Source organism: Mercenaria mercenaria, chromosome 2 (genome assembly GCF_021730395.1).
Source record: "Mercenaria mercenaria strain notata chromosome 2, MADL_Memer_1, whole genome shotgun sequence".
In the NCBI taxonomy this organism is placed as follows: Eukaryota; Metazoa; Mollusca; class Bivalvia; order Venerida; family Veneridae; genus Mercenaria; species Mercenaria mercenaria.
The window spans coordinates 16,629,903-16,657,487 of NC_069362.1; the positions used below are offsets into that span (position 1 = coordinate 16,629,903).

At 34.0% G+C, this 27,585-nt stretch overlaps 2 protein-coding genes across 2 annotated transcripts in view; one reads left to right on the forward strand and one right to left on the reverse strand.

Moving 5' to 3' along the window:
• The window catches only part of LOC123543226 (plexin-B-like), a 53,214-nt gene extending 44,688 nt beyond the window's left edge, over positions 1–8,526 (reverse strand). The window contains exon 1 of the mRNA XM_053530984.1: positions 8,428–8,526. The gene's annotated coding sequence lies outside the window, so the exon portion shown is untranslated. The remainder of the gene's footprint in view (positions 1–8,427) is intronic.
• LOC128548922 (uncharacterized) lies at positions 870–26,993 on the forward strand. Its single transcript, XM_053524634.1, has 4 exons — positions 870–929; positions 24,111–24,210; positions 25,371–25,455; positions 26,712–26,993. Exons 1-4 carry the CDS (start codon positions 870–872, stop codon positions 26,788–26,790), a joined length of 324 nt encoding a protein of 107 aa, XP_053380609.1. The 3' UTR covers positions 26,791–26,993.
• Positions 26,994–27,585: the final 592 nt, after the last annotated feature.

Sequence of the window (27,585 nt, forward strand, 5' to 3'; positions counted from 1 at the left end):
CAGCGATATAAAAAGAACATATTAAACAAGTCTACGCAAATTTACGGAAAAATGGGATAATTTCGAAAAGTACGAAGTGAAACTGTTTTTCTCATTCGTGAGGCCAAATCACAGTATTTCGACAAACTTTCAAACAAACTTTAAAAATTGCTCATTCTCTTCTAAGGACGGGTGTATACTTTAAAGTCTTTCTTCTCTAAAACGAACAGAAAAACTGTTCCTCCAACATTATCCACTGTTAATCAAGTTTTTGCCCTGCACCTCCGCCTTTTAATTTCATAATCACCACTCCGCCCCGCGAACCCGTCATTGAAATATCTCGAAACCCATGTAAAACGGAACACCAAAGCCAAGTCTTTTCTTTGACTATATAGTTCCAGTTTTGCATTAGACATTTAACTTAGTCTGATTTACTAGGCCGTTTAAAATTTTACTGTGCGTTACCTCATGTTACCTTGTGTTTGCACACAACCGTTTGCATATTTAAGTAACTTTGCTTTATTTTACAAAGATCGCGGCGTACAATTTACAACTTAGAGCATAATGGGCGCTTTGACTTGTATGTTTTTGAAATGTCTATGAATATTTTAAAGCACTTGTAAACATATTATCGCGTTGCAGTTCTTGAAAATTGTATAGATACTTAGAAAATGCTTAGGAAAAAGACGGAATCAGAAAGATCGAAATAGAGGAAAGGAAAATGTTTTACAGAAAGGGAAAGGATAATTGAAGAACAGGAGATCAGGTTAGAAAAAGGGTTAGGATTAAAGAATATGGAAGATTTGGAAGGGGTTGGAGTAGTAAGGTAAATATAACATAGGACTTCCCGGATCAGAAGTATAAACTATATAAAGATTTGGTGTGGGACAATGACTGTCAGAGAAGCTGATGTATTTATACCTCGATCGAATCTTAGTATAGTTCATCTGGTAAATCAACATTTGTGTTAAAACTGCTGACTTCCTTAATCTATGTAACCTACAAAGAGGCGAGTGATTTTCGTTAGGGTTTTGCTTCGCGACCCCGCTAGTTTCGTGTTTTCGCAACGCGACCCCGCAACTTGGTGCCACACATCTGTGTAGCGAGGTATTGCTCCACGCTCAAACTTCTTAAACCTAAATTTGAATAGCAAAAAAATCAGCTACATAACAATCATTCACCACATATATCGCACGAATGTATTAAACATGAATGTGTGTTTGAAAACTATTTGACTTTTATACCAGACAAGCGTGTCAGAATTGCATTGTGTAGATTCAGAACTTCTTTGATCAATTTTAATATCGAAACAGGTCACAAGTATTGAAATTTGAGACAGAAAAATTTTAAAAGGTACTTCCGTTTTTTGCCAACTATATTGAAATTTGAAAACCTTGTGTCCGAACATAATAAAATTACACTTGTTATTATTGTTGTTGTTGTTGTTGAATAATGTCGATAACTCTGAAAATATAGGGTATATGCAGAGCACCAGATTGTGGAAATATTTCCAGTCAACAGTAGACAGCATCTTGTGAATACAAATTATACGAAACACTTGCTTTTATTACTATTAATTTAATCAAGCAGTGGAAATCAATCCACAAGTGCACTACAGTGTACGGAGAAAGCAGTTCACCACGACCGTCAGATACACATAAATAGTTACACAAATCTGGAGTCCCAAGATCAATTATCATTCAGGTTAAACTCCTGTTTCGCAATTTAAGTTTTCAATATAACTTTTTTCGGCGATATGTGACTTTTTTGCGTCGGTTCGCCGTTAAAAACAAACTCACTCACTCACTCACTCACTCACACACTCAGGTAAAACCACAATATTACGTGTATAAATACTTCCTGTCTACAGTAATCTTTTGTGCTTCTCAATTAAACGGATTAAAGACAGTACCTGCTGTATCTATCTAATACATTAATTCAATTTGGTGTTATGACAAATTTTGTGAAACCGTATATTAATTTCAGCCAATTAAAGGTGTGCATGTATTCACCTATGTACAGTCCCGCTGTTTTTATTGGTTGAATAATTTTAACTTTTATTTGTCAAATGTTTGCTTAGACAGCTGCACCGAAAAATACAGAGTTTTATTCTTTTGACTCATGTAATACAATTCATAAAATTTGTAACAGACCTGTATCAATTCAATACAATAATGCGACTACTTCGCCGGTTAAAACGTTGAATCTTAGAGGTCGTTTAAACTTGACAAATGATAAATGACTTCTTCCTACTGCAAGCTGAGATAAAAAAAACTTGTAGGCAAGTACTTTACTTCCGGGGTTTCCAATTATAACGATTCTGACAGCAAAAAAACCAGATAATTTTGGTAGTCTTTTAATCTTCATAAATGATAAAAATAGCTTAAAACCCTTTTCTTCATACCTCAAAGTCACATAAATGAATTGATGTGATGTTAAAACATTTACATTAAATAATATCCAAATGGCCATGTGTTTGATATTTTTATATCCGGTCTTTCCAAATATTATGTTTTTGTTACTTTAGAAAATCCTTTACGCTTTATAGACAGCAATATTTTCATACGTTTTACTTCCTACCCCAAACTAAGACGCTCAGACGTGTTTTTTTTTTCAAATATTTATCTTCAAGCATTTAATAAGAAATAAATTACAATTTTCTGCAATAAGGCGTAAAAGTTCTGGGTTTTCCGGGGAACACTCCTCATTTTGCTAACTGCATAATTATGACAGTGGTCAAAATTAAGAGCACTGCTTCTGATCTACATGTTTCATCAAAGAAGTATAATAAAGAAGACTTGCTTTAAGCTATTTCGTGTCTTTAATCAATTAACACTGCACAGAAAGTCTCATAATTTTAATAACAAAAGTAATACAAATATATTTTGAAAATAAAAAAAACAACAGAAAATGTCTTTTGTTCACTCTGAAAAAAATTCTGGCGTTCAAGTTCTGAAAAAAGAAAACCTCTGGCATCCATAAAAGCAAAAACAGAATCATTCAAACCCCTCCCTCCTCCAACGCTCCCCTCCCCTACATACAAACATACACATACCCTGAATTGAAAATGGTTGCCCCGGCCCCAACATCTATCAATCTTGTTAAACATTTATCCTTGGGGCTGCAGGTATTTTAACACCCACTACCGTGTTGCATTAAATGTAAATTCATTTCACAGAGGCAGTTGTATTATTCGTGCACCAATTGTTGTACAAAGTTTTATGAATGTCAGTACATGCGTCCTGTGTATGTGCGATATCCTTTTGAAATATATCACGCTGTATTCAACATTTAAAGGCAAAATAAACTGCAAGTTGGCTAAACAATTTCAGCTGAATGTGTTACCTTGACAAATTTAACACATGTAATGCCATTTTGGTTTTCAAACTGATTTAGTTTAAACAGTGCATGGGAACAAACATATTAATCCTCAACTTTTCTGTTACAATTTTTGATTTTTCAAAAACAAACTTTTAGTCAAAAATAACGGTTTTAAACAAAAAGTGGAGATTTTTCATTATTGGTAATGCCTGAAAAATATCACATCATTATAAACGAAAGAAAACATTCATAGAAGCATTGCTATTTTATTCAAATCCAGACTACGATATATCTAAATAAAAAAATGGTGAAAATTGTTTTATTGATAAATGCAAGACCATTTGCGGTATTTATTTCAAACTGAAGAAGTAACGCAACATCTACAATCCAGTGTAGTCTGCCAATATATCCGAAAAAGAGGCCTAGAAATTGTTTTTGATGGCATTTTTTGTTAATGCCCGACAGCCATGTTCATTGTTAGCTTTATAAATCAAAGCATTGTAAATACTGGAGGACGGATTGTCTTGAAATGAATTGATTCTGTCAGGTCCGAGATCAGCAATGTCCCTTAAGATTCTGTAAGGACTGTTAAACTAGTAAATGTCTTTTTCGGCTGTTTTTACAACAGTGTAACCATTTCCTTGTCAAACCTTTATGTTCATTGTGAATTTAATGACTAAATATGAACAATGCAGACTATCATTATCAGACTGCACAGTTGTGCATGTAGACACATACACACAATTACAAAACAATCATACATTTTGTGATAACTATTGGGCAAATATACATCAAACTATAATAAGATAGGCAACAGAACTGAAACACATTTTTCAAGGTCACTAATTACAGCAGGGACGATCAGACTTTTAAGGAATACACATATAACTGATTACCGTGTTGCAAATTAAAATAGACTGTAGTAGCCAAATCATTTCAGCATGAAATAGTTTGATTTTGCTCTAGAATAGTAATAACTTTTACAGATTTAGCGAGAGCTAAGTAATATTGTAGTCGGCAATATAATAGATTCCTTTCTTGATAAAATTTCCAAGTATCATAAATCATTGGAAAAGTCTTTTACTTTTTTTGATTATCAAAAGCATCTATCAAAGTTCTATTATTATATTTCACTTCTTTTTGGTGATTAAAAATAACAAATATCCGAGCTTTTACTTCCCCTAAATTCTGAATTTTAGTAGAGCTAATTTATTTGTGAATTCCATTGATGTAAAATCTTCAATGAAAAATCCGTCATCCAGTCATTACTGCTCGAGTTTATACTACACTAATCCTCTGCATTCAATTAAAGCGCGCAGTGAAGCGTGGTAATTTAAGTTGTTCTATGTGCTGCCATTTGAAAACTATTTTCTTTCGGCGGAGTGCGAAATCTATGATGGTTATCAAAAAATCGATTAAGCCGAAATGCGTATATGTATTATTGTGGTTCCACTGGACGGAATTGTCTTCGACAATCCGTCCAAAAATGGAAAATATTCATGGGGGCTGTCGCCTTCTAAGGGTCATAGTAAGGTCACAGCGCAAGGTCAAAGGTCAATAAGTGCATTTTTGTTATAAACGTCAGATTTTCGCCATTTTTGCTACATTTTAATACAAACTTGTACATTTTTGGTGATAATTATGAATTTGAGAGGTAAAAGATGTTACGTTGTGTAGATTTCTGAATTTTGAGACTGGCAAAATTCAAAAAGACTAAAGTTATTTCCATAGAGGGAGCTAAACTTTCCGTACGCTCTGATATTTTGTGCATTTACGAAATCTATCTTTCCCATGTTTCTAAAACTTTCATTTTCATTCTATCAATTATAAAATAGGCTGGTTTGTTGTCTTTATGAACAGTAACGGGAGAAAATATATGGCGCGTGTTTTATACAGACTAATACAGTCAAACTTCGTTTGCTTAAACTCGGATTATTCGCTAACTAATCTTGGCTCGAACTCATCGTCAGGTGCCGGCATAATCTATATAATATATATTTTACGTTGACTCCTACTACTGATATCTCGAACAAATTGTGCTTGTGGAGTTCTAGCGAATAAAGTTCGACTGTACTAACTGTTGACAGATCTAAAGCATCAAACGCAATGACATAAAAATAGCAAACTCGGTTTGATTAAGTCTGTTCATGAGATAGAATTAAATGTGCAAATTCTCTCAAGCATAACCTAAAATGGTTTGTGCTGTCAATTAAATCTCTATTCTAGTGGTTTACGCATGTGCTGTAGTAATTTCAGGAATGTGTTAGAGTTTAGAAATACATGTACTATCTATGTACAAAACATCAAGCGATATCAAAGTTTAAATATAGATATAAGATAATTGCAAATGTTATGTTTTTTTTACAATCATTAGCATGAAAATGATACTATTCATATCTCTCAATCAGCTAAAACAATTTCTTTGCACATTAACATAGGCTATTATAAGAACCGTAACATGCATAGAAGACTGCAACGCTCTTACAGTGTTTTAACAGTCATAACTTTGTCAACATAATTTGTTTGATGTGTATCTATGGATGTCATAACTTACAAAAAGGCATAATAGACATTGCGAATTAGTCTAGGGACTGTGAATCACCTAAGACATATATTTTTCAGGGGACCGTCTCAACTTATTTTAATCATGTTTGGTAGAAAACATTCTATAATATTGTAAGGTTTGCGTATATTGCCGAACAGGATAAAGATTATGATATTAGGCATGGTCCGTCCGTCTTTTAACCAGTAGAAATTTTGTTATGACAAAATCGAAAAATATTTGATCTAGCGCATAACACTTTCTCATGACATGTTCTATTAATATTATAAAAATGCAATCTGCGCAAGTGACAAAATGAGCTAGTCAATCAATGTAATCGTTTTCCATCGTCCGCGTCGTCGTCCGAACATAAAAATCTAAACTGGTTCAGCTGGAATCAATAATGTAGGTCATTAAGGATAAAATACACATGTGAAATACTGTAGAAAACGAGTAATAGCTTGCATCTCCATTCCTTTGTTAGTTATTTACGTCCGGCAACAGTCTTTGGATACAACAGAGTGTTTTCTGCCGTCTGTCTGTCTGTGTCCGTCTAGTCCTTAACAATGATCGTGTTTGTATCTCCGCTATGTAACTGTGAAATACCCCTTAAAGTTTAACAAACTTGACAAATTTCTCCACATCAAGAACTTAACGGCAGAGCGACGCGATCAGAATGGCTCGCTTTAATGGTAACAGGTCACTCTTAGGTGTACACCATTGCGTCATAGATTTGTTTCGTTACCGCCTGCTAATACTTGATCAGATATTTGAGGGATTTTAAAGAAACGTAGCACAAGTGTCCACCACACGAGACGTAATCGCAGAGCATGTTTTGATGGAATAGCTACATGGTCAATAATACACATTTCAGGGTAAAAGGTTAACAACTTTGTTTTCAGTTGCGATGTGTAACCTTGAACTGTTTGAAGGATTTTAAGAAACTTGGCCCAAATGTATCACCAAATTAATGACGACGTGCAGAGCGCATGAGCTCTTCAATATACTTTTGCCATATATGTGTAGCAATAAACTAAATCTCTCTTGTTACTAAAACGATGTAAACCATAATGTCAATTTCCATATATTCAGTGTAGAGTACGCAGAATAAACTCAAAGTATGACTTCTAATCTCTTCTTCATACTCTTCTCATCCTGCAGGAAGTTAGCTTTACATCTTTTAGTTAACCACCATAATTCATCATTTTCGTATTTCAGACATGTAACGGCGGTCATTTAACCTAATCAGTGTTTCTGGATTCTCTACAAGTACTAGCCTTTTCCCCGCAAGTAACTGCCAACTTTTCCATATGATTCAAATGTGGAGGACGAACTTACTCCTGACAATGTCTAGTATCAAATCGTCATGGAGAACATACACCTCTCCCAGGGATGGAACTCACGACCTCGCGATCCTTAGATCCGCGCTCATCTTATTGAGCTAAAACGTCTTGGTTGTATACATGACAGTAAAGTGATTTTAACTGTTGATATGAGATTTTTTATGTATTTACATGTAATTCATTTTCCATCGTAGTCTTCTTCCTCAAAACATACCATATTTTCCCTTTCGCATACATTTCTCAAAAAGTGTACAATAGGTAATTTTTATAGTTAGTGCAAAGCTTAAGTTCAAATTTTATTGCTGCTTGCAGTGCAAGAAATGCATTTGCAGTGTCATTTTATAATCATATAATCAACAACTTCAAGCCTGGCTTTTGTTTTTATCTCTGCCAAATTTTGACAGATTTGAATGAAAATTGGACACATTGTTTAATGACCAGTTCTGTTAAATAAACATAACAGTGATAGCAATTGTAAGTACATTCGTTGAGCCACGACAGTTCAAATAAGGTTACCCAAAAATAAAAAGTCACAACTTGGTACTGGTCCCTATGCGGCAAGTACTGCCATCTGCGGGATTAAACAATTTTGCGGCAAATATTTCAATCTCCTAGGGATTATGAATATGATCTTGTCCTGACATAGGATACTACTCTGCAAGTGTGCATTAAAAGAATATCACATTTGTATTGAGAAATATACGCGAGTTCTGCAGTTGAAATTTTGCGCTAGATATGCGGTGCAGTATTATTTCGCGAAAACACGAGTGCATATTTCTCGATGCAAAGCTTATCATCATTTTGTTGCATATTCAGTTTTGGTTTAAACATATTTAAACTTATCTATTCCCAACAATATGCATAATTATATTTATATACTACCATTGCAAGTACGGTTGATGAAAAGGATTAGATAGAAAGACAAGCCTTATAGTGTTCTTCTCCTAAACAAAAAAGGACAGACATTTGTCATTAGAGATAATGCCATGAAAAATATTATCATATTAATATGATTATAATTACATTGCTATTTCATTCAAATCCAATTTAGATGTATCTGGATGAAAACAAATGTGATAAAATCAAAATATCTTTTTGATGATGAATTCAACACCATTTTATTTCAAACTGACGAACTAACGCACCATCTGCATATTCTATGTTTGTTGTCGTTGTCGTTTTCGATTTCTTAAAAAAAAAGAACTAAAAAGTTGTTAAAGATTTTTGACAAATAAAACATACCTTCCCCAAATTCCTTTTAATCACTTTTAAACCACCGTAGCAAAAACAGAGAGTTAACTTCCTAGTAGGTTAAAATAAAGCGAATGAAATACATTGTTTGAAATAATTAGCACATGAATAATTAAGAAACTTGATATTTTTCCTGTACAAATTGACTACCTTGTATGCCTAAAATATTGAGCAAATCCTTGTAAGTCATTTCTATATGGGATAAATTATATTGATTGGGATGTTTCTGCTGATTCTCTCAGTTGTATTTAGATACATCACTAGTGTTTAGTATTTACGCTGTGCACTAGCTACAACGAGCGGAGTGTTTGAATCTGCCCAGTATGACTGCCCAAAACAAAATCAATGAAACCTCATGCAAGTTTTTGAGATATTTCTACGTCTTTTTAAAATCATGTTATCAAACTCAGTTCAGTTACTCTGGAAATGCACAAAGAAGTACTCGCCACATCGGCATTGGGATAGATAGATAGATAGATTTAGATAGATTTATTTCGGTAAAAGTGTACATAAAACAAAGCATTATCAATAAGATGCATGTGCTAAAACAAATAACAAAAACACAATGACATACAAATTGAGCAATGTAGTGCACACCAATACCAGGGATAACACAACAATGGGGAATTAACTTTCCTTTATTTCCATAGTGATCCCTGATATTGGAGGCCTGACACAGAAAGTCATGTATAGTGAGAGATCAAAATTATTAATAAATTAATTGGATAGCACATTTATCAAAATAGTCACATGATTAAGAATGAAATGTATCACAGAATAGCTTTATACACATAAAATTGCACAATTTCAATTAAGAATGACAGACTAGTTACCTAGAGAATATCACAGGCTTTAATTGGTAAAAACTAAGTAAATACGATACATAGGTATTACTTCAAATCTAAAATTTATGACCAATCCTGAAATATAATAAAGACGAGAAAAAAAAAAGAAATAAAATAAACACAATAAAAATATAAAAGGATCTTAACTTGTCCTAAGATGGAGTTTTATGGCATCCCTGAATTTAGCAAGACTTTCAATATTTCTAGGACTCTGCGGAATAGCATTCCATAGTGTTATTTCCTTGAAGGCAAAAGAGACTTTCTCCCAAAACTACCGACCTTAGGTAAAGAATAGCGTCCAGTGTCATTGAAAATCCATCATCTGGGTCCATTGGAGATAGAGCTACCACTCTAGATCGTGTAAGTCTATCATGCACTGAGTTAAGATGCACGAAATGCTCGCTTAAATAACTAGGAGCATTGCCATACTTGATTTTATGCACATGACAAAGAGTTATCTGGTCAACTCTCTTTGATACTGGTAACCTATGATACCTATGGTGGACCTGGAATCTAACTTCTGCACAAAACGCATAAGTTTATTTTGGGTAGTTTGTAACCTGTTCCAGTATTGAGACAAACCAGGATACCAGACAGAACAAACATAGTAAATAAGATACTGTATTAAAGATGTGACAAACAACTTCCTGGTTTGGAGTGTGATGTATTGTCCTTTGCGATATAAAATTTTCAAGCGGGAATTTGCCTTCTTGACCAATGACCTTGCAATTTCTTCACAAGACAGATGCTGATCCAAAACAGTCCCAAGATATTTAACTTTATTGGTAGCTTGAATACTTGTCCAATTGCAAGTGATATTCAAAACTGACTGAGACCTTAACCTAGGTTTAGACCCAAAAAGAACTGACTCTCTCTTGCCAAGATGTAGAGAAAGTTTATTGTCAACATCCCATTCATTAACCCGTTCCAGCTCTGGGGATAAAATAGATTGAATAGCCGATCTACTCTTCCCAGAAACGAGGATACCAGAATCATCAGCATATAATAAAAGTTTGTTGACCACTGCACTCATGTCATTCACATATATTAAAAATAAAAGGGGACCAAGGATTGAGCCTTGAGGTACGCCGCAGATGACAGAAGATTGTCTAGACTGTACACAAGATACATCAACTAGCTGCTGTCTGTCAGAAAGGTATGACTGAAACCATCTGACAGCATTTATACTAAGTCCAATATATTACAACTTCATTAACAAAATGCTATGATTAACAGTATCAAAAGCTTTCTGTAAATCAAGTAGAACCATGCTTACCATATGACTTTGATCCATTTGAAATTTAATGAAATCAAACAGATAAATAAGACAAGTATCAGTTGAAAATCCACAACGAAAACCGGACTGAAACTGTACATTTTTTTTGGCATTTAGATAACTTCAATCTGTTCATAAATGACTCTTTCAAAAATGTAGATACCACACTCAAAATGGATACAGTGCGATAGTTACTAGCCTCTGTTTTATCATTTTGTTTGTACAGGGGAATAACCCGTGCAATCTTAATATCATCTCGAACTATACAATGCACAATGGATAGGTTAATGATATGGGCCAAGGGACAAGCGATAATTGATGCACTGTCCCTTAAAAACAAAATGGAATTCCATTTCAGCCAGTAACCTTATTAATACTGAGTAAGAACTTTGCAAAAAAAATTATTCGCTGACACAATATTAAATGAGAAACTGTTTTGGGATATGCCTTTAGACAAATAGAATCTATCAACAAAAGCTTTACCAAATTTAAAAGTACTTTTTGGCAATTTTTTACAAGCTTAGAAGCAACAGTAGTATAAAATGAGTTAAATGTCTCTGCTACATTGAATAAATCAAAGCAAATTTCATCATCAATATTCAGCCTTATTTTATTTGAGGTGTTTACACAGTTCTTAGATGGAGCACCAAGTTGTTTAAGACACTTCCACAAAGACTTTGAGTAAGACTTATTCTGTTCTAAATTATCATTGAAAAACTGTTTCTTGGCTTTGTCAGTCAGTGTTTGAGTTTTATTTCTAATATTCTTATATGAATTAAAATTTTCTTCAGTTTACTTTTCTTGAACAAATGAAATGCCTTGTCTCTTTCGTTTATACTTTGCAAAATTTCAGAGCTCATCCAAGGTTCAGTGCGCTGTTCAATCCGGACTTCCTTCACAGGCGCAATATTATCCAACACTGACATGAACATTGATTTAAAATTACACCATGCTTCATTTATACTGCCACTAAATACCACAGAACTCCAGTCAGCAGAAAGAAGTGATTTATGAAAATCCTCTCGATTGTACCTTTTTAGAGATCTAAGTTTCACACCGTTATGTTTACCAATATATGAACGAGATGCTTCACGAATAGATCATCGAATGATCACTTACTGACATATCAACAACACCGCTGTGTGAGATGTTATCACTGTCTGATACAAGTATAAGGTATATTGTTGTAGATGATGAGCTGGAAATTCTTGTAGGTCCTTTAACTAATTGTGTGAAATTGTATAACTGACAAAATGAAGATAAACTTGCAGTTAGTGAACAAATAAAAAAACTGGCAATGTTGGTGTTAAAATCACCAAGAATTATAGTATCACGAGTTATAAAATCATCACAGATAGAGCAAACTGATTCTAAAATACTGTAAAAATCTGATTGTTTCGGTGGAGGATATACAACACCACAAAGGATCTGAATGGTATTTACCTAATAGTCTGCTAAACTCATAGAAATTGTTCAATTTTGTGGCAGGTGTTCTAAAATTCGGTTTTCATTGTTAGTAAAATCAAATTATTTTGTCTTAACGGATGTTAATATAATTGATGATAATCACTATTCTAACATGACTCGGTTTGATTTCCAGTTAAACAAAGAAGGAAATCAAGCTCTGTATATTCTGCGATAAACAACAGTTGACGCGCGGACCGGTAAGAGAGCATTATGACGTCAATTATGACGTCAAATTGCCGAATGACGTCCGATACATTACTCCGCGGGTTAATGAAGTCCAGCATAATATCTATTAAAATATGTCAATGAGCATATTAGAATGAAAACAATCAAGGCCTCCTTGTGATTTATCGTCTAATTTACCACGGTTCATCGTTCAGATGCTTCAGTATTTAACCACTCGAGCTAAAGCCCCTCGTGGTTCAATTCCTACGCATCTGAACTCTGAACCGTGGTAAATCAGACAATAAACAACTCGAAGGCCTTGATTATTTGTTAAATATAACATACATGAGCTGTAAAATGTACAAAACACCAAACATTCAAAAGAACACAAAACGTTGAGAGCAGTATGAATGTAACGGTTTGGATAACTTAGTTTCTTTGGATGTTTACCTTTACCCCATATGTAATATTTGCATTAGAACATGCCTACAGAAACATCTCTGTTGAACGATATCCGTAAATGGGATAGCGTTAGGTATTTCTAACGGCTAAAGTGTGTTTTCTTAACTAACGTTTTCATAGTTTGCAATGTAAATATAATCGTTTAGTGGTTCATGTTCAAATATATCTTCCGACAAAAGAAGCATGACCGTCAGTCACGTGTTGTTACAATACTAGCATTATATATGTAAATGCTTATAAAATGGAGAAATACTCATCTGTTGATCAATATGAATTGTTAATTTACCAGTGTATCTACTCAAACTTCCAGTTTGAAAAAAAAAACAATTTGTTTTCAAGATTGTTTAAAAAAGAAAAGAAGACGACCTGGAAAGGTGTTTTAAAAGATGGAAAAGTTCCATAAGGCCAGATTTACTTTTATACACATTGACGAGTACCTCTCATGTAATATTTGCATTAGCACTTGCCCAAAGAATTATTCCTGTTGAATGATATCCGTAATTGGGCTAGCTTTAAGTCTTTAGTGGTTGCTATACACTGCTAACAGACGACAAATTTACCTTATCATTTTTCCATAAGTACTTCAGATATTTTGCTAATTAATGACATTTTTACAGGCCCTACTGCATATTTGTTTCTTTTACATTATATATACAGTAAGTTTTATCTACACATTTTTTGTGTGGACATCTAAGCATAGACACTGTTGTAAGGTCTACGGTATGACTGCGTTTTTAGAACATGTTATTTTCCTTTTTTATAATTTATAAATTTCTACTGAAAGGGTCAAATATCAAATTTTAAGGAGGACTATAGCTCGACTAGTGAAGTGCCTAGTGACAAAAGAAAGCTGAAGGAATTAATTTCTAGCCAAATTAAAAAAGGGGCATTACTTTGTAAAAAACAATCTAGAGTTATGGAACATGTGCGTTACAGCCCAGATCGTAACATTTTTTATGGAATTGCGAAAATCTAATTTGCATAAGCCGTTATTTTAAATTCGTGATGAAAACGGCAAATAAACGTTTTTGATAGGGGCCTAGTTTCTATTTATCTACTAATCTCTGTACTCAAAACACAACTGATAAATAAGATAGCCAAATGAACTTTAAAATAACCTGTTTGAGAGTTTTAGTGTCGGAAGACTGGCTTGTGATCGATCTCGGGATTTCGAAAAGGGATAACTTGGATAATCTGAACCAGTTAGGCACTCAAACATACTTACACCTCATGTTTTAAAAGTTTTTTTGACCTAAATATTTGGTCCTGGATATATAATGCTTCATTTTATATTTTACGGATGTAAACCTTTATTATACGAAATACGTTTTCATGCATCAATAACAAAAGCAATATGTTACAATGTTAATTCTAATAACGTTTTATAGTTTTTTCTTTAGCTTAGAAGTTTAGATACATAACTTTAAGATTACTTTCCTAGATGGTATTCTCGGTATGTACTTCTTTGTGTCGATTTGCCATAACATCCAAATCACTAGAATTTAGGTCATCCATATGCATTACCAATCTGATATTCCAACAATTAGTGAAGGAGATAATTGTACTAGTGTCTGGTTTTATCAACCTTGATACCGATCATGTGAATTTAGATGCTTTCCTAACCGTTGCATATAATGAATATTTTGATCATTTCGAAATCCGTAGTCTGGAGCTTAGATGCTTTCCTAACCGTTACATATAGTGAATACTTTGATCATTTCAAAATCCATAGTCTGGAGCTTAGAATTATGAGACAACACGGTAGAGAGTTTTATGTGTAAAAATACTCTGTTACATGGTTGAAATCAGCAAAACTTACGCGATGTTTCTGTCTTTGCTCGCTCGGGAGAGGCCATATTGGACAGATCTAACACGGATGCCGGTGTATTTATCCTGCAGTGAATTAAGACAGAAGAAAACTATATTTTCACACGGGTTATAGACTAAAAGGATATATTTTTCAATCTTATTCAGCATTTGCAAAAACCTTGATTTAGTAAGTTTACATGACATGTTCCAGTTTAATTCAATGGCAATCAAGAAGAGAAATGATGATCAAAGTTCTTGCAATTTTTTATCATCAGTTCAGTAAAATTAAGAAGAAAGAAGAAGCATTTTTTGCTTATTTAGCCAATTGGTTTCTCAACTGAAAAAGATTTTTTTTTGCGGCAAAATATAACCTGTAGTAAACCACATGAAACAGATACGAATAGAATTCTGACCAGAAAATCGAACATGCGCGGAGAAAGACCTAATTATCTATGTCTAAATATCACTAGGATTAGAAAAGAATGAAAGTGAAGTGGTAACTTGTAAAATTAGTACAATTATTTTTTGCAAATCTTAAGTATATAACTCTAAACCTACCACTGTGATCAGGTCTATAATCAGCCCTGCAAAAGATTCTATGAGTAAATGCGAAGAAAACGAAATACTACTTTAGTTCCAGACGTCTATTGAGTATTCAGATGTGAAATGGTATGCCATGAAAACAGAACAACCCACCACTACCTTTAAACTACAATATCACCAGGAGAAGACAAAAGATCACGTAATGGGCTAGAAGGTCTGAAGTAGTACAGTTATATCATTCTTAATCAACACTGAACATGTCTGAGAATCATCTGAGCAACTGAAAGAAATACATCACCGAATTGTCCACTAGGTCCATTATAGTTTTCTACTACTGCCGGTGACATCATTTATGTGCCCATCCTAGCCTGGATGACTGCATAACATGTACTTCTCCTGTCTTTAGCGAATTGAGATTTTTTCTTAATAAGTAACAGAGTAAGCTTTCCTATGTGATGAAATTGTGTGGCCCGGACCCGAATGACCTTAACAGCAAACTGACTACATTTCCAAGGTGCATATTACACAACCTCCTGATATCTGCCGAAATAACTACTTTTCATTTTTTGTTTAGAAAATGAATCTAGACAAAGATCGGACGGACAGACAGTCGAACAAGGACCAACGTCCTCCCTCCATCCCATCCAATCTAACGCTTTTCGGAGAGTATAATAAATGAAGTATATAGTCAAGCTAAAGATCGTAAGAAATAAAAGATACATGTAAAATGATTATCATTACAGAAACATCAACTCATCAATCTGTGTTACTTATGCAACAAACAAAACATATGGAAAGTGAGTTAGGTTGATTTCATAAAAACTGTTCACAGCAGTTGTTATATTTGACGTTTTTTTTTTGACATGTCAATATGTCAATCGCGACTGTAAGCCATATTAATAATTATAAGAACTAGCTGCCTTTCAGTTTTCTATAATTATCGTTAACCTTGTAAATATAAATAATTCAGCTTCGGCGTAGGGAAGAAACGTCTTAGTCGAAAGTCTATAAAATGAGATACATCATATGCAACTCTGAATTATACTTCATTCAAAGTAAACCATAGATCATTTTAGAATGCCAAGCAAATGAAATTTCGTTCAAGAGTTACTCTCAAATCTCAAAAAGTTTAGTTAACACTATTTGAGAAAGCATTTAAATATCGTCAACACTATCTAAAGCAGTTAAAGATGATATACCTGTATCAAACAAAATTAATGACAATTCTACTACTAAATTTAAAAAAAAAACCTTTTATTTAACGTTTCAAAAGAAGAATTACAAAATGTTAACTTTACTCTACTAAAACAAAAACATAACACTGTAAAAAATTATCGTTGTTTTTATCCAGAGAAACTTTTCTAAGACGAATGAATGCTTTGCATAATGCTTTTTTTTCATGAAATGATTGAAACACTTGACCTTTCTCATGATAAAACATTTCAACGAGCTTATTTTGATGCAAAACAAAACAGATCTGAGTAAATCTGGTTGACGGGTATACTCTAGTCGCCCGAATTATTGGGGTACATATTAAAAATGAAGGTTCAAGGGGTAATCCCGGGAAAATGTATGAATTCTACATGACAAAATGGTACATATAAAACATAATAGGTAAGGGTAAATTTCTTGGAAGAACGGAGCACTAAAAACACAGCCTCAGAGCCACGCATTTGCAATGTAGGCCCACAACAAAAAGATGCTGTAACGGAAAAATATTACAGACAGGTTGCTTCCAAAATCTAACAAGTACATATGAATTTATGCCAAATATTATGGTGGTCGGTAGAGTCCATTTTAAAGCCGCGAGAAATTTTACCGTCAGTTTATAAAATGTCGCGGGCAACTTTCAAATCCGCGAGATTTTATGTCGAAATTGTATAAAATATTGTGGCCAAGAGAAACTCTCGAGATTTTCTGTCACACTTCTGTCGTAAAAAGTCGCGAATTACGGACGAAACCGCGACATTTTCTGTTTACATAGTAGATTAAGCCACGCCAACATATTCTTATTTTAGGTAGTCGATTGCGGTCATTCTAATCCGCGATATTTTGTTTTGATGCGTACCTTATAAAAAGTCGATTTTAAACATCTAAGCCTCGAGCTTTTATGCCGAGAAAGGTCTCTTATAAAAAGTCGCGGTTTCTTAAAAAAATGTTGCGGATTTCTTACCCGCGACATTTTATAAAAATGCGAATGCAGACGTGAATCACCCGGAAATAGAACGGGCTTTAAAAGACGTTTTGGAAGTAGCAATAGCGGTAGCAAACTTAGAAAATAAGATACTGGCAGTAGCAGCAGTAACAATAGCAAAAACGTGAAATCTGCAGTAGCAGTAGCAGCAGAAGCAGCAATAGCAGTAGCTGAGGTAGCAATAGTAGAAGGAGTAACAGCAACAACAGCAGCAGTAACAGAATAAGCACAGCAGCAGTAGCAGAAGAAACAGTAGCAGCAGTAGCATTAGTAGCAGTTTTAGCAGTAGCAGCTGTAGCAGTAGCAATTGCAGCAATAACAGCAGCAGTAATAGCAGTATCAGCAATAGAAGCAGTAATACTAACAGCAGTAGTAGCAGAAGTAATAGCACATGTTTTTGAGACTACTACTACTACTATTGCTACTACTGCTACTACTACTGCTGATACTGCTACTGTTACTACTGCTACTTCAAATTTCACGTTCTTGCTACTGCTCTACTTCTACTGCAGATTTCACGGTTGTGCTACTGCTACTGATACTACTGCGGCTGCTAGTTTTACGCTTTTGCTGATACTGCTACTGCCAACTTGATATCAATTTTGAAAAGAACAGGTGTATTCAAATCACTTCGTCTGCATAAAATATCGCGGCTAAAATACTTGCTCTTATTCGCCGCGACATTTTATGAAACCGTTATTGAGAAAGAAAAAGTCGCGGCTTAATTTTTACCCTCGACTTTTTGTAGAATTTCTACTAAAATTGCAAGAAATGTCGCGGATTTTTTTCTGTTTCTCGAATTTTATAGACTGTCGGGGGATAAAATGTAAAGTCAAACAATGGACGCTACCGGCCACCGGAGTCCAATTTTTCCTTGCTGTTTCCAACCACTATTATAAAATATCGCGGTTTATATGTTCCTCGCGACATTCTGTACGATTTTGACAGAAAATGACGCGGACTTGTATGTTGCCCGCGACATTTTATACACAGACGATAAAATTTGTCGCGGGTTTAAAATGGCCGCAACCGGCCACCATAAAATATAGATAAAAGCCATGCTGGATAACAAAATCGGAGCAACTGACTAGTACATTTCATTAACATGGATAATCTGAGCAAACGTAAGGGATTAAGGTGTCTACCCCAACAAATTTTGATATTCTACAAGACAAAATAATGAATCTTAAAGCCATGTTAGAGCAAATTAGGACGACAAGTACACTCTAATCGTCCGATTATCAAGGTAGAGTTGCAGCTTTTGGATTAACCTTGAAAAAATTTGTAAATCTACAAGACAGATAATGCATTTAAAACTTAAAGTCGCTGACTTCAAATCACGTGCCCCTCATCGATGTGGGTTTGATGTGAGGAAGCCACCCAGCTGGCTTACGGAAGGTCGGTGGTTCTACCGAGGTGCCCGCTCGTGATGAAATAATGCACGGAGGGGCACCTGGTGTCTTTCACCACCATACCGCCATATGACCTATTATTGTGTCGGTGCGTCATTAAACCCAACAAAAATGCATTTAAAGCACTTTTACACATAACAATCTGAACGAATCAAATTGAAATTTACCATGTTTCTGGTTATTCGTGAACAGGTAAGCTCAAGAGTTCAGGGGTCCTCCCCGAGACATTTTAAATTATTTCTGCCAAACAAAACTAAAGGAGAATTTCTAAAGCCATATCGGGCAAAATAATCTTAAAAAGTCTATGTGTGTAGGAGAGTTGGGGTTGGGGATAGGGTCGGGGATCCACTGCGAGAATTTTGAAACACGACAAGCAAATGATACCATTTCAGACAAAGGACTCTAAGCAGATCATGTTGTTAAGTACACTAGCTTCAATAAGCTGGAGTACAAAAAAATGATGGCGGGAGACGGGTGGGATTCGGTCCTCCCCGAGAAAATTTAACAAGCCACAAGACAAATCGTGCATTTAAAGCCATTTCAGACAAAACAATCTAAGCAAATAAGGTTGATAAGCACACTTACTGTGGTACAATAAGGGATGTGGGCGTTCTGAATGCTAAAATACAAGTATGAAGCATTCTACTGATACATTTAACAAATACAAACTATTCTGATAAAAATCTTTACAAATGTTTACAAACCTTTACAGCCATCATGAGGTGTGTATATCAGAAGTTTTCATAAACTATAAACGAAACACCTATCGTTCCTTACATGTATGATGTGACATATAGATTAGCTGGCAAAATATATCTTATTTCATTAACTGCAAATACATGTGACGCGCATTTACAATAAGTTTATGTTCACCATCTATGAAGTGTAAATTAGCCTTGGACAGAAAAAATGATAGATAAAAAAATAGTCAGGTGCAAATGTTAGACGGGTAAAGTTCACCCTTTATTTTACATGAAGATTTTGTTTACACATAAACAGAGTACACTAATACTCTGCGTAAATAATTTGATATCTTAAAAAAAACAATTAGAAATGGTACAAACGTTGTAGAGTTAAGGTTTAATCTGGATATGCAGGTAATGTATAATATCAAATATGTGTCTGTACAAACTTTACGAAAGAATCTATTGAATACGCACCGTGTAAACGATGGTTCGCGCACCGGACTGTCTGCCTATTTTACTTACCCTGTGATAATCCCATACTTAGGCATAAAATTTTACTGAACAAAGAAGACATAAAATCGAGTCTTAATGCTGAAACGGTTAAAAGGTAACTACCTTTAATAAACAGAAACAAAATATGTGCCCTTGACATGAAGACAACCTTCAAAAATTAGATATTGTGAACAAAACAAATGTTATCTCGCTTCGTCTGTTTCACAATGTAAGTAGTTTAAGGAAGCAAATCCTCGTTAAAGATATTGTAAAGTGTGAAATGACAGTAGAAAAGGACATAAACAATTACAATATCAGATGATACAATCTATCTAAAGTATATGTAAATATGAAAAACGTGCTAAAATCAGTGCATGTCATCACAGATAGGCCGCGACTTTTAATACCAAAATATAACCCTTCCAAATACCCTTATACGCGGGTGAAATAATAAGTTCCGCAAGATGTGTGTAGGCATGCCTATTCTAATGTAATTAGACCAAGTACACAAAATAGCTGATTCTAAACTTCAAATGGCTGCAGCATACACCAGGACCGATTTTAATATCCTGTAATGTCTGTAACCTACATTTCATTGAAAAATATTGTCAGTGCTGACTGAAAATCAACCCAGAAGTGAGAATCATGTTTAATGCAAGAAAAATAGTTTCAGGCAAGCATCAGGTTAAGGATTAGAGTGCCGGTGTATGACCAAATTTTCCATAACAAGTTCTGTAATGCTACTATTTTATGATGAATTAGCTACCTTAATGTAAAGCATAGACCTGTCATTTGACTTCAGTAAAAATTAAATGAAACAAAAGAAAATTGAACGAAAAACATGAAAACTATTTGAATCCACCTTATGTGTTACCACATTTATCACACCATTTCCCTATTTATATAAGAATCTGTAAAATAGAAAAAGGTTGCCCAAACCTAGTTGTCAATTAATAAAATAATTCTTTAAACTTAGGAAATGGAATTAAAGAAATGCTTTGATAAGGAAAGTTTCATTGTTGATTAATGTATTTTTAAAGATATAATATTTATGTGTAAGAAACAATAAACACCAGGAGTTGTTTGTTTTAGATTATATCCATTCCGAAATATTACACTGTTTTTAGAGCTATCAAATATATATGGTACGGCTTTGTAAAAGCAGTTATTGGAACTATTTGTGACTATTGTGAACTAGAACATGTGTCTCTTGCGAAGTGAATTGTCACATTTAAACTGAAAAAGTGAAAGCAAATGATCCAACAAGTTTTTAAACGATATCAAATTAAAACAAATCTATAGTTAATTCATAAAAAGTTGGTGCCTAACTTGAAGAAGCTTGTTCTCTATGAATGTTGTTTTCTAGAACATAGTTACCAAACGATGCGACAAGACAGATGTCAACCAGGCGAGATATTCTAAATACTCTTATCCAGAAACAACTTTTGTGTAGATTTAAAAGATTTTATGCCTGAGGCATGAAGCTTGCCATCTTGCCTCTTTATTGCTTATAAATGCTCTTGTAAGTTAGAAAGACTTACTTTAATTTTTACAGAGAACCCAAGCTTACAAACAAACATTCCAAGGACAATAACCCAACAATAAGATTAAATGAACTAATAAGACAGTCTCATAAGAACATAGGATTTGTGTCGGTTATATAAGAATTACTGAAACATAGCGAAAAGTCGGTGAAAATACATTGGAAATCCCTTTAGGTCCTTAGAGCCTGTTGTGAGCATGAATTTTGAACTGATATTTTGGAGAGGGACTCTGAAATTGAATATTGGCGTATAACAAACAGAATTGGTGGGGAAACAAATATACCAAATTTCATTCTTGTGATATCCGTTATCTTAAATTGTTCTTATTTCATCTTAAATCGTTCAATCGTTCTGATTTCAATGTAAATATGGAGGTTATTAAGAAAGTTCTAAATTTTCAAGGTTAATGACAGGTAATGATGTTATGATGTTATCCTCTCTCTCTCTCTCTCTCTCTCTCTCTCTCTCTCTCTCTCTCTGCCTCTCTCTCTCTCTCTTTCTTCACCGTTTAGGAAGGTAACACTCAGCAGTTTTGAAACAGATATACACTTTATTTAGCTTGAATGGCCTTCAATATTCAAACACATTTGCCTGAGGTCAGTCAGCAGTGAGTTTTCACAGTCAGAGGACTTGTTTTTGATATGGACCGTTAATTTAGCGCACACTATGGATTAGGGATTAATATCAGGAACTATGTAATAAGCCATTGTGTTTCTACAAAGTTGAAAAAAAGCAAAGTTATCACTTTAGTGGTTATTCTGGTGCAATCACCGGAAACATTATTTGAAAGGAATTTTCAATCATATCCACTGTACAATTGCTCTTAATATGCTGTATGAACTATAAACTGTATCTCTTAAACATTTGCGTTATTACTGCGCAAATAATAGTATCACGTGATTTTGTCAAGTGCGGATATAACAATCATTTGAGAATTATCAGTACATTGTTCTAGAACTTTTCGATAAATTCACGGAAGTAAAAGGTGAAATATTTAATATTTATTTATCTATATTATTTATTTAATAGTTTGTATTTTTCATCCACTTAAGAAAAATTATAAATTTGAATTTGGAAACCAGAATCGATTCTTTTGTTTTTGTTTTTTAGCACACTTTCGACATTGACAAATCGAGACTAGATCCAGTAACTATTACAATTATTATATTTCATTGAATTCTACAGGATTATTTTATATGATCGTATATAGGAATATTTGTACAGGTCCTATGTTGCTGTATCGGTTTCTGTCGGAAACAGCACTGAACTGATAAGAAGTCAATTTTGCAAAACTCATGTCGGACCATTTCGATAAGCTGTAAGAAATTATTTCTTCTTTAACCTTTACACTGCTAAATTTCTGAAATGGATTGGTCTATAATTCAGTTTGGGTAGAACCACTTATGATTCAAAGAGGTATTCAATAAAAAATTTTGACTGAAAATCTAGCATATAGATCTTGTATTCTTCAAAAATGGAAGAAATAAAACAAAACGATTTTTCATTTAAGCACCATTTTGATATAATATACTAGCGTATGAAATTACGCATTCATTCGTAAGTTACAGCGCGTGAGTCACCTTACACCCCAGGGTGTAAGACAAGTTTTTTAGCACTGTCCAGCATGCAACAACATAATTTCCCTAACAGATCTACCAACCTTTGATAGGGTAATTCTGCACGTTTGGTAAACCGGAAGTGATGGCGTAACGCCATTTATCTGGAAAATGTAGGATAAAGCCTGGATTCGGCGTATAGAAATGACAATCGTTTAATGAATTAATGACAGCCAGTGAAATGCATTATCACGATGTCATTGTTACTATCTTTCTAAAGTTAAAATATAATATTAAAACATCTGAGACGTTAAATAATACAAAAAGATGTCTAAATATTAGCGTGACATGTGCGGTTCGCTTTAATAATGGTCAAATATCTCAAAACTAAGCACACCTATACATTTTATTTCACCATATTGTAGGCTATATGTTTATTTACAACTTTGAGGCATTTCATCAAAATATACATTACAGAAAAAAAATCTACTTGCGAAAATGTTAAATGATAAAAAGTTATGATTTTCCCATAGACTCCAATTATGATTTTTCGAATCAGTCTGGCAAAAAATCAAGCACACAACCTTATCTTTTTAATTTGCTGAACTTTCTAAGTATATTCTCAAATTTTGAAAAATCAGAGTTTAATCAAATTCTACATTGTAGAAAAAATTTCGATCCGACGCTGCAAAACTGCCGTAAGTCCTCTGAAATAATCTGTTATACTCAGCATATTATCAAATATTTGAGAAGCAATTACATGCATGTGAGTTCTGATTATTATTTTTGATAAAAACAAGCAAACAATCCGAGAAACAAACTATTACCTGATCCACCCTTTTTGCCGCCAGCACTAGAGTTTGTATTTGATTCATTCCTGCAATTGAAGTCTCACACTGCAATCAAGTGCCGAGGTTGTGCTTCGTCCGCCAGTAAGTTGCAATAAAATGGACTTTTCATCGAGATCACCTACATGAGACCAACACACTACTTTTTAATCAGTAAATGTTATTGTTTAGAAATTTTTAATCAGTAAATGTTATTTTTTAGAAATTAAGCACGTTTTTTACTCATACAAAAAGTACACATACATTTGAAAATTTTAAAAATGTATACAAAATGTTTTGTTCTATTTATAAGTAATATGTCAAGTTTCAGGCGAGTACCATTTTCTTTAATGTGTCGGTTTGTTCTCATAAATTATTCAAACAATATACTTGCAGTTACTGTTTATGATGGCATGCAAATTACAGCTTGTGCTCTTGGTCATGTACTTTGGCGTGTTTGTCAAGGCGGAAGTATTTGACATGAATAGAAGAATAGGTAAGTGTTCGATTATTCACATTTTAAACCTAAGTTTTTAAATGTAAACTGCACATATCAAACAAGTTGGAATTCTCTGTGTTACTGTGTTACCTAAATTCAAATTGATAAATATACGGCGATTAATGACTTTGATATCTTATGTTCCTTCAATGTAAGATTTTATTTTGTCTATAGTCTTACCTATCAAATATATGTTCTCCTTCGGGACATCAGGAGGCTGGCAAAAACCTTTGTAATAAATGCTTATGTATAAATTATTGAAATGCATCTGTATTACATACTGGAAATCTTCTCGCTAGTCCGATTTCAAGATATTTTTACACGAATGTCCCTTTAGTGGTCCTTTACGAAAATTGTTCAAAGTAATATCATGACCGATATTGCTAATAATACATCTTTAAACAGTTCATCCCCTTAAACGTTGGTTCAAATTTGAAATGTTTCTTTGGTCAACTTCACCAAGATTTTACAAATCATTCTGGTTCGTCACGAAACATGGCCTCAAATGTGCGCGGTCACTTTTGCTATACGTATATAGTAAGACATTGAAAATCTCCTCGTCAGAAACTGCCGGCCGGTGCAATTTCAAAACATTTTCAAAGGAATGTTTTCTGACTAACCCTCTACCAAGACTGTTCAAATTATGCCGATTCGTCAAAAACATGGCCGCAAGTTTAATGGGAATCCAAAATAACCTTCTTGTCATAAACTGTTTTCCAGCTTTTAAAGTATTTTTCACTTAAATGGTCCATGGGTGGTCATTAAGAAAAAATCGTGGCCGCCAGAGGGCGAGGTCACTTTTCTTTAAATGTGCATAATGGAAACTATCAGAAACTGTCTGAAAATATGGCCACCAGAGCCAACAATAAAACAAAATATCCTTCCGTTCAAATATTTGGGAACATATCTATAAACTGGCTGTACTGTTTTAACGGAGCATATTATTTCTAACACACAGAGTGCTGTAATTTTCCCGACAATGCTCTATCGTTACCGTATAATACTAACATTTCACGCAATAAAACAAGATTAATTCACGTGCAATATAGTTATCGTATACACTTATATAAAAAGCTAATGGTGATTATCACTTTCTCAGGTCGACAATAATTATGTTAATTTCATAGTTATTTCCTTTGATGCACTTTTCACTTTAGGATGCCCATACAAATGTGATGACTGGGCGTGTTATATTGGCATAGGCTGCGAAAATTGCAAGACGGGTTATTCTAAATTGTATAAGTAAGTATAGTTTCTCGTGGAGAATGTTGACTGGTTTTTAGATAGGCACTGCAAGGACTTACTATATCTAAAGGAAGTGTATAGCAGTCACAACCTCCCATCACACTTCATGAACCAATATTGTATTCTTAATCAAGGGTTTTGAAATACTTGGCATTTCACGATATTTGTATGACGCACAAAGGTTTCAAGTTCTGTGATAAAGACCCAAGCCACTAGCTCCAAGGTTGAGGTCATACATGGAATACAGCGTTTTAATATTCCCATTTCTTGTATCTGTCACCATTGTTAGAAATACATGGTGTAACTGTATCATGACAAGTTGTTAATAAGGCCGGTAACTCTAATTTCAAGGTTAATCGTGGTCGGTCAAGTGTTTCATATCCAGATCATAATTTTGTCATTTATCAAGGGATTTCGATATATCTCTTTTGTAAATTAATCACATTGGTTTGACAACATGAATAATGAAAATACCAGTCATATCTCCAATATAGTCGACGTTAGAAGTGCAGATCAAACTTGAAGGATTTTAAAGAACTTTGGCAAAATTTTTCACCACTTCAGGGGTGCAGAGTGCATGTATCATGCTCACTTCATGTTCAAGGTCATACCAAGGGGTCAAAGCAACTTCGTGTCCGCTTTGTAACTCTTGAACTCCTTGAAGGCTTTCGAAGAAACTTGACACAAATGTTCACCTCAACGAGACGATGTTGAGGCAGAGCGCATGTTTTGGATGCTCGCTTCAAAGTCAAGGTCACATTTAGGGGTCAGAGTTCACCTTCACACATATCATCACGTGTGGCACTTGGGTAGAACTACGACCTTCCTTAATCCAACTGGATAGCTTCCTCACATACATAAATTCTATACCCAAAGTGGGGTTTCAAAACCATAGCGTTCTCGAGTTGTTTGATGTCATTGGCCTTAACAACCCGGCCCTCATTATATTGTTTTACCTTAAGAAGTACCGAAAAATTGTAGGGCAAGTTTAACAACGGGTTCTTATTAATGAAGTGATCATAATGATTCATGATGCTGTTAATTTTAATGAATGTTTTGTTGTAATTTAATGATGTGATGTTTTGATACAGAATGTATTTTTTTCTTTGGACGGAGCTCTACAGCACAACCTTCGTCTATTTTTAAATATGTTCATATTCTAATATCTTGTATACGTGAATAAACGACTTTCCATTTGTTTTTTTAACATCTGAGTGCAAACTTTGATGCATTTATTGTTCTTTGTATTTCAGTGGAGTATTCGTTGGCTATATTTGTGTTAAGGGTTGTCCACCAGGCTATACTCTGAAGAACGAATATTGCGTCAAGTAACAGGTCATTACTGCCTCAGAGGCTCTACAGCTGTGTGAAATGTTTTTAAGAAAGATGACTTTGACGAAAGATGAACGAAAAATGAATATTCTTTCTCATAATCAATTATTGAAGAAAGTTGGGTACTAATTTCTTGAACATGTAATGTAACCTTTTATATTTAACTTTCTCAGAAGTCTTGAATAACAAAAAAAAGCATTATTTTTGGAGTTGTAATAAATAATTTACACATTACATTCACACTTTGCAATAATAGTATCCAGAGATAAGGTCAATTTCATTCAGAAGTAATCGATTACATTCGATAACGACTACAATTCTTTCCATTACGACTACAATTACTTTTATTAAGATTTTTAAAATAATCGATTACATTTAATTACGATTGCATAACAACGATTAATTTTAAGTTAGGTAAACATATTTTTAACCTCATTTTGATAAATCATTCCTACATATTCTGTTCACTAAATATAGACTTCTGATCATATAATTTCAAACACATTTCGACAATTCAGACTTCTTTTAATCTTCACTTTTTATGATACTTACATAACTACATATAGAATACAAGGGTTAGTTGACATTTGTATTTGAAGTTAAACTGCATTCCCGCCTGATCCAAACCAGTGTTTTGCAGGTTGATTCGGGTCATATTTTTAAATGAAGATTTTTTTGTCTCCACAATATTAAACCACACGAAGCAGCTTCTGTATTATATTCAAAGGAAGCGCCGAGTAGTTTTAACGTAATGTTTTAATGGTAATGGCATTTATTAATATTTGTACGGAGAAA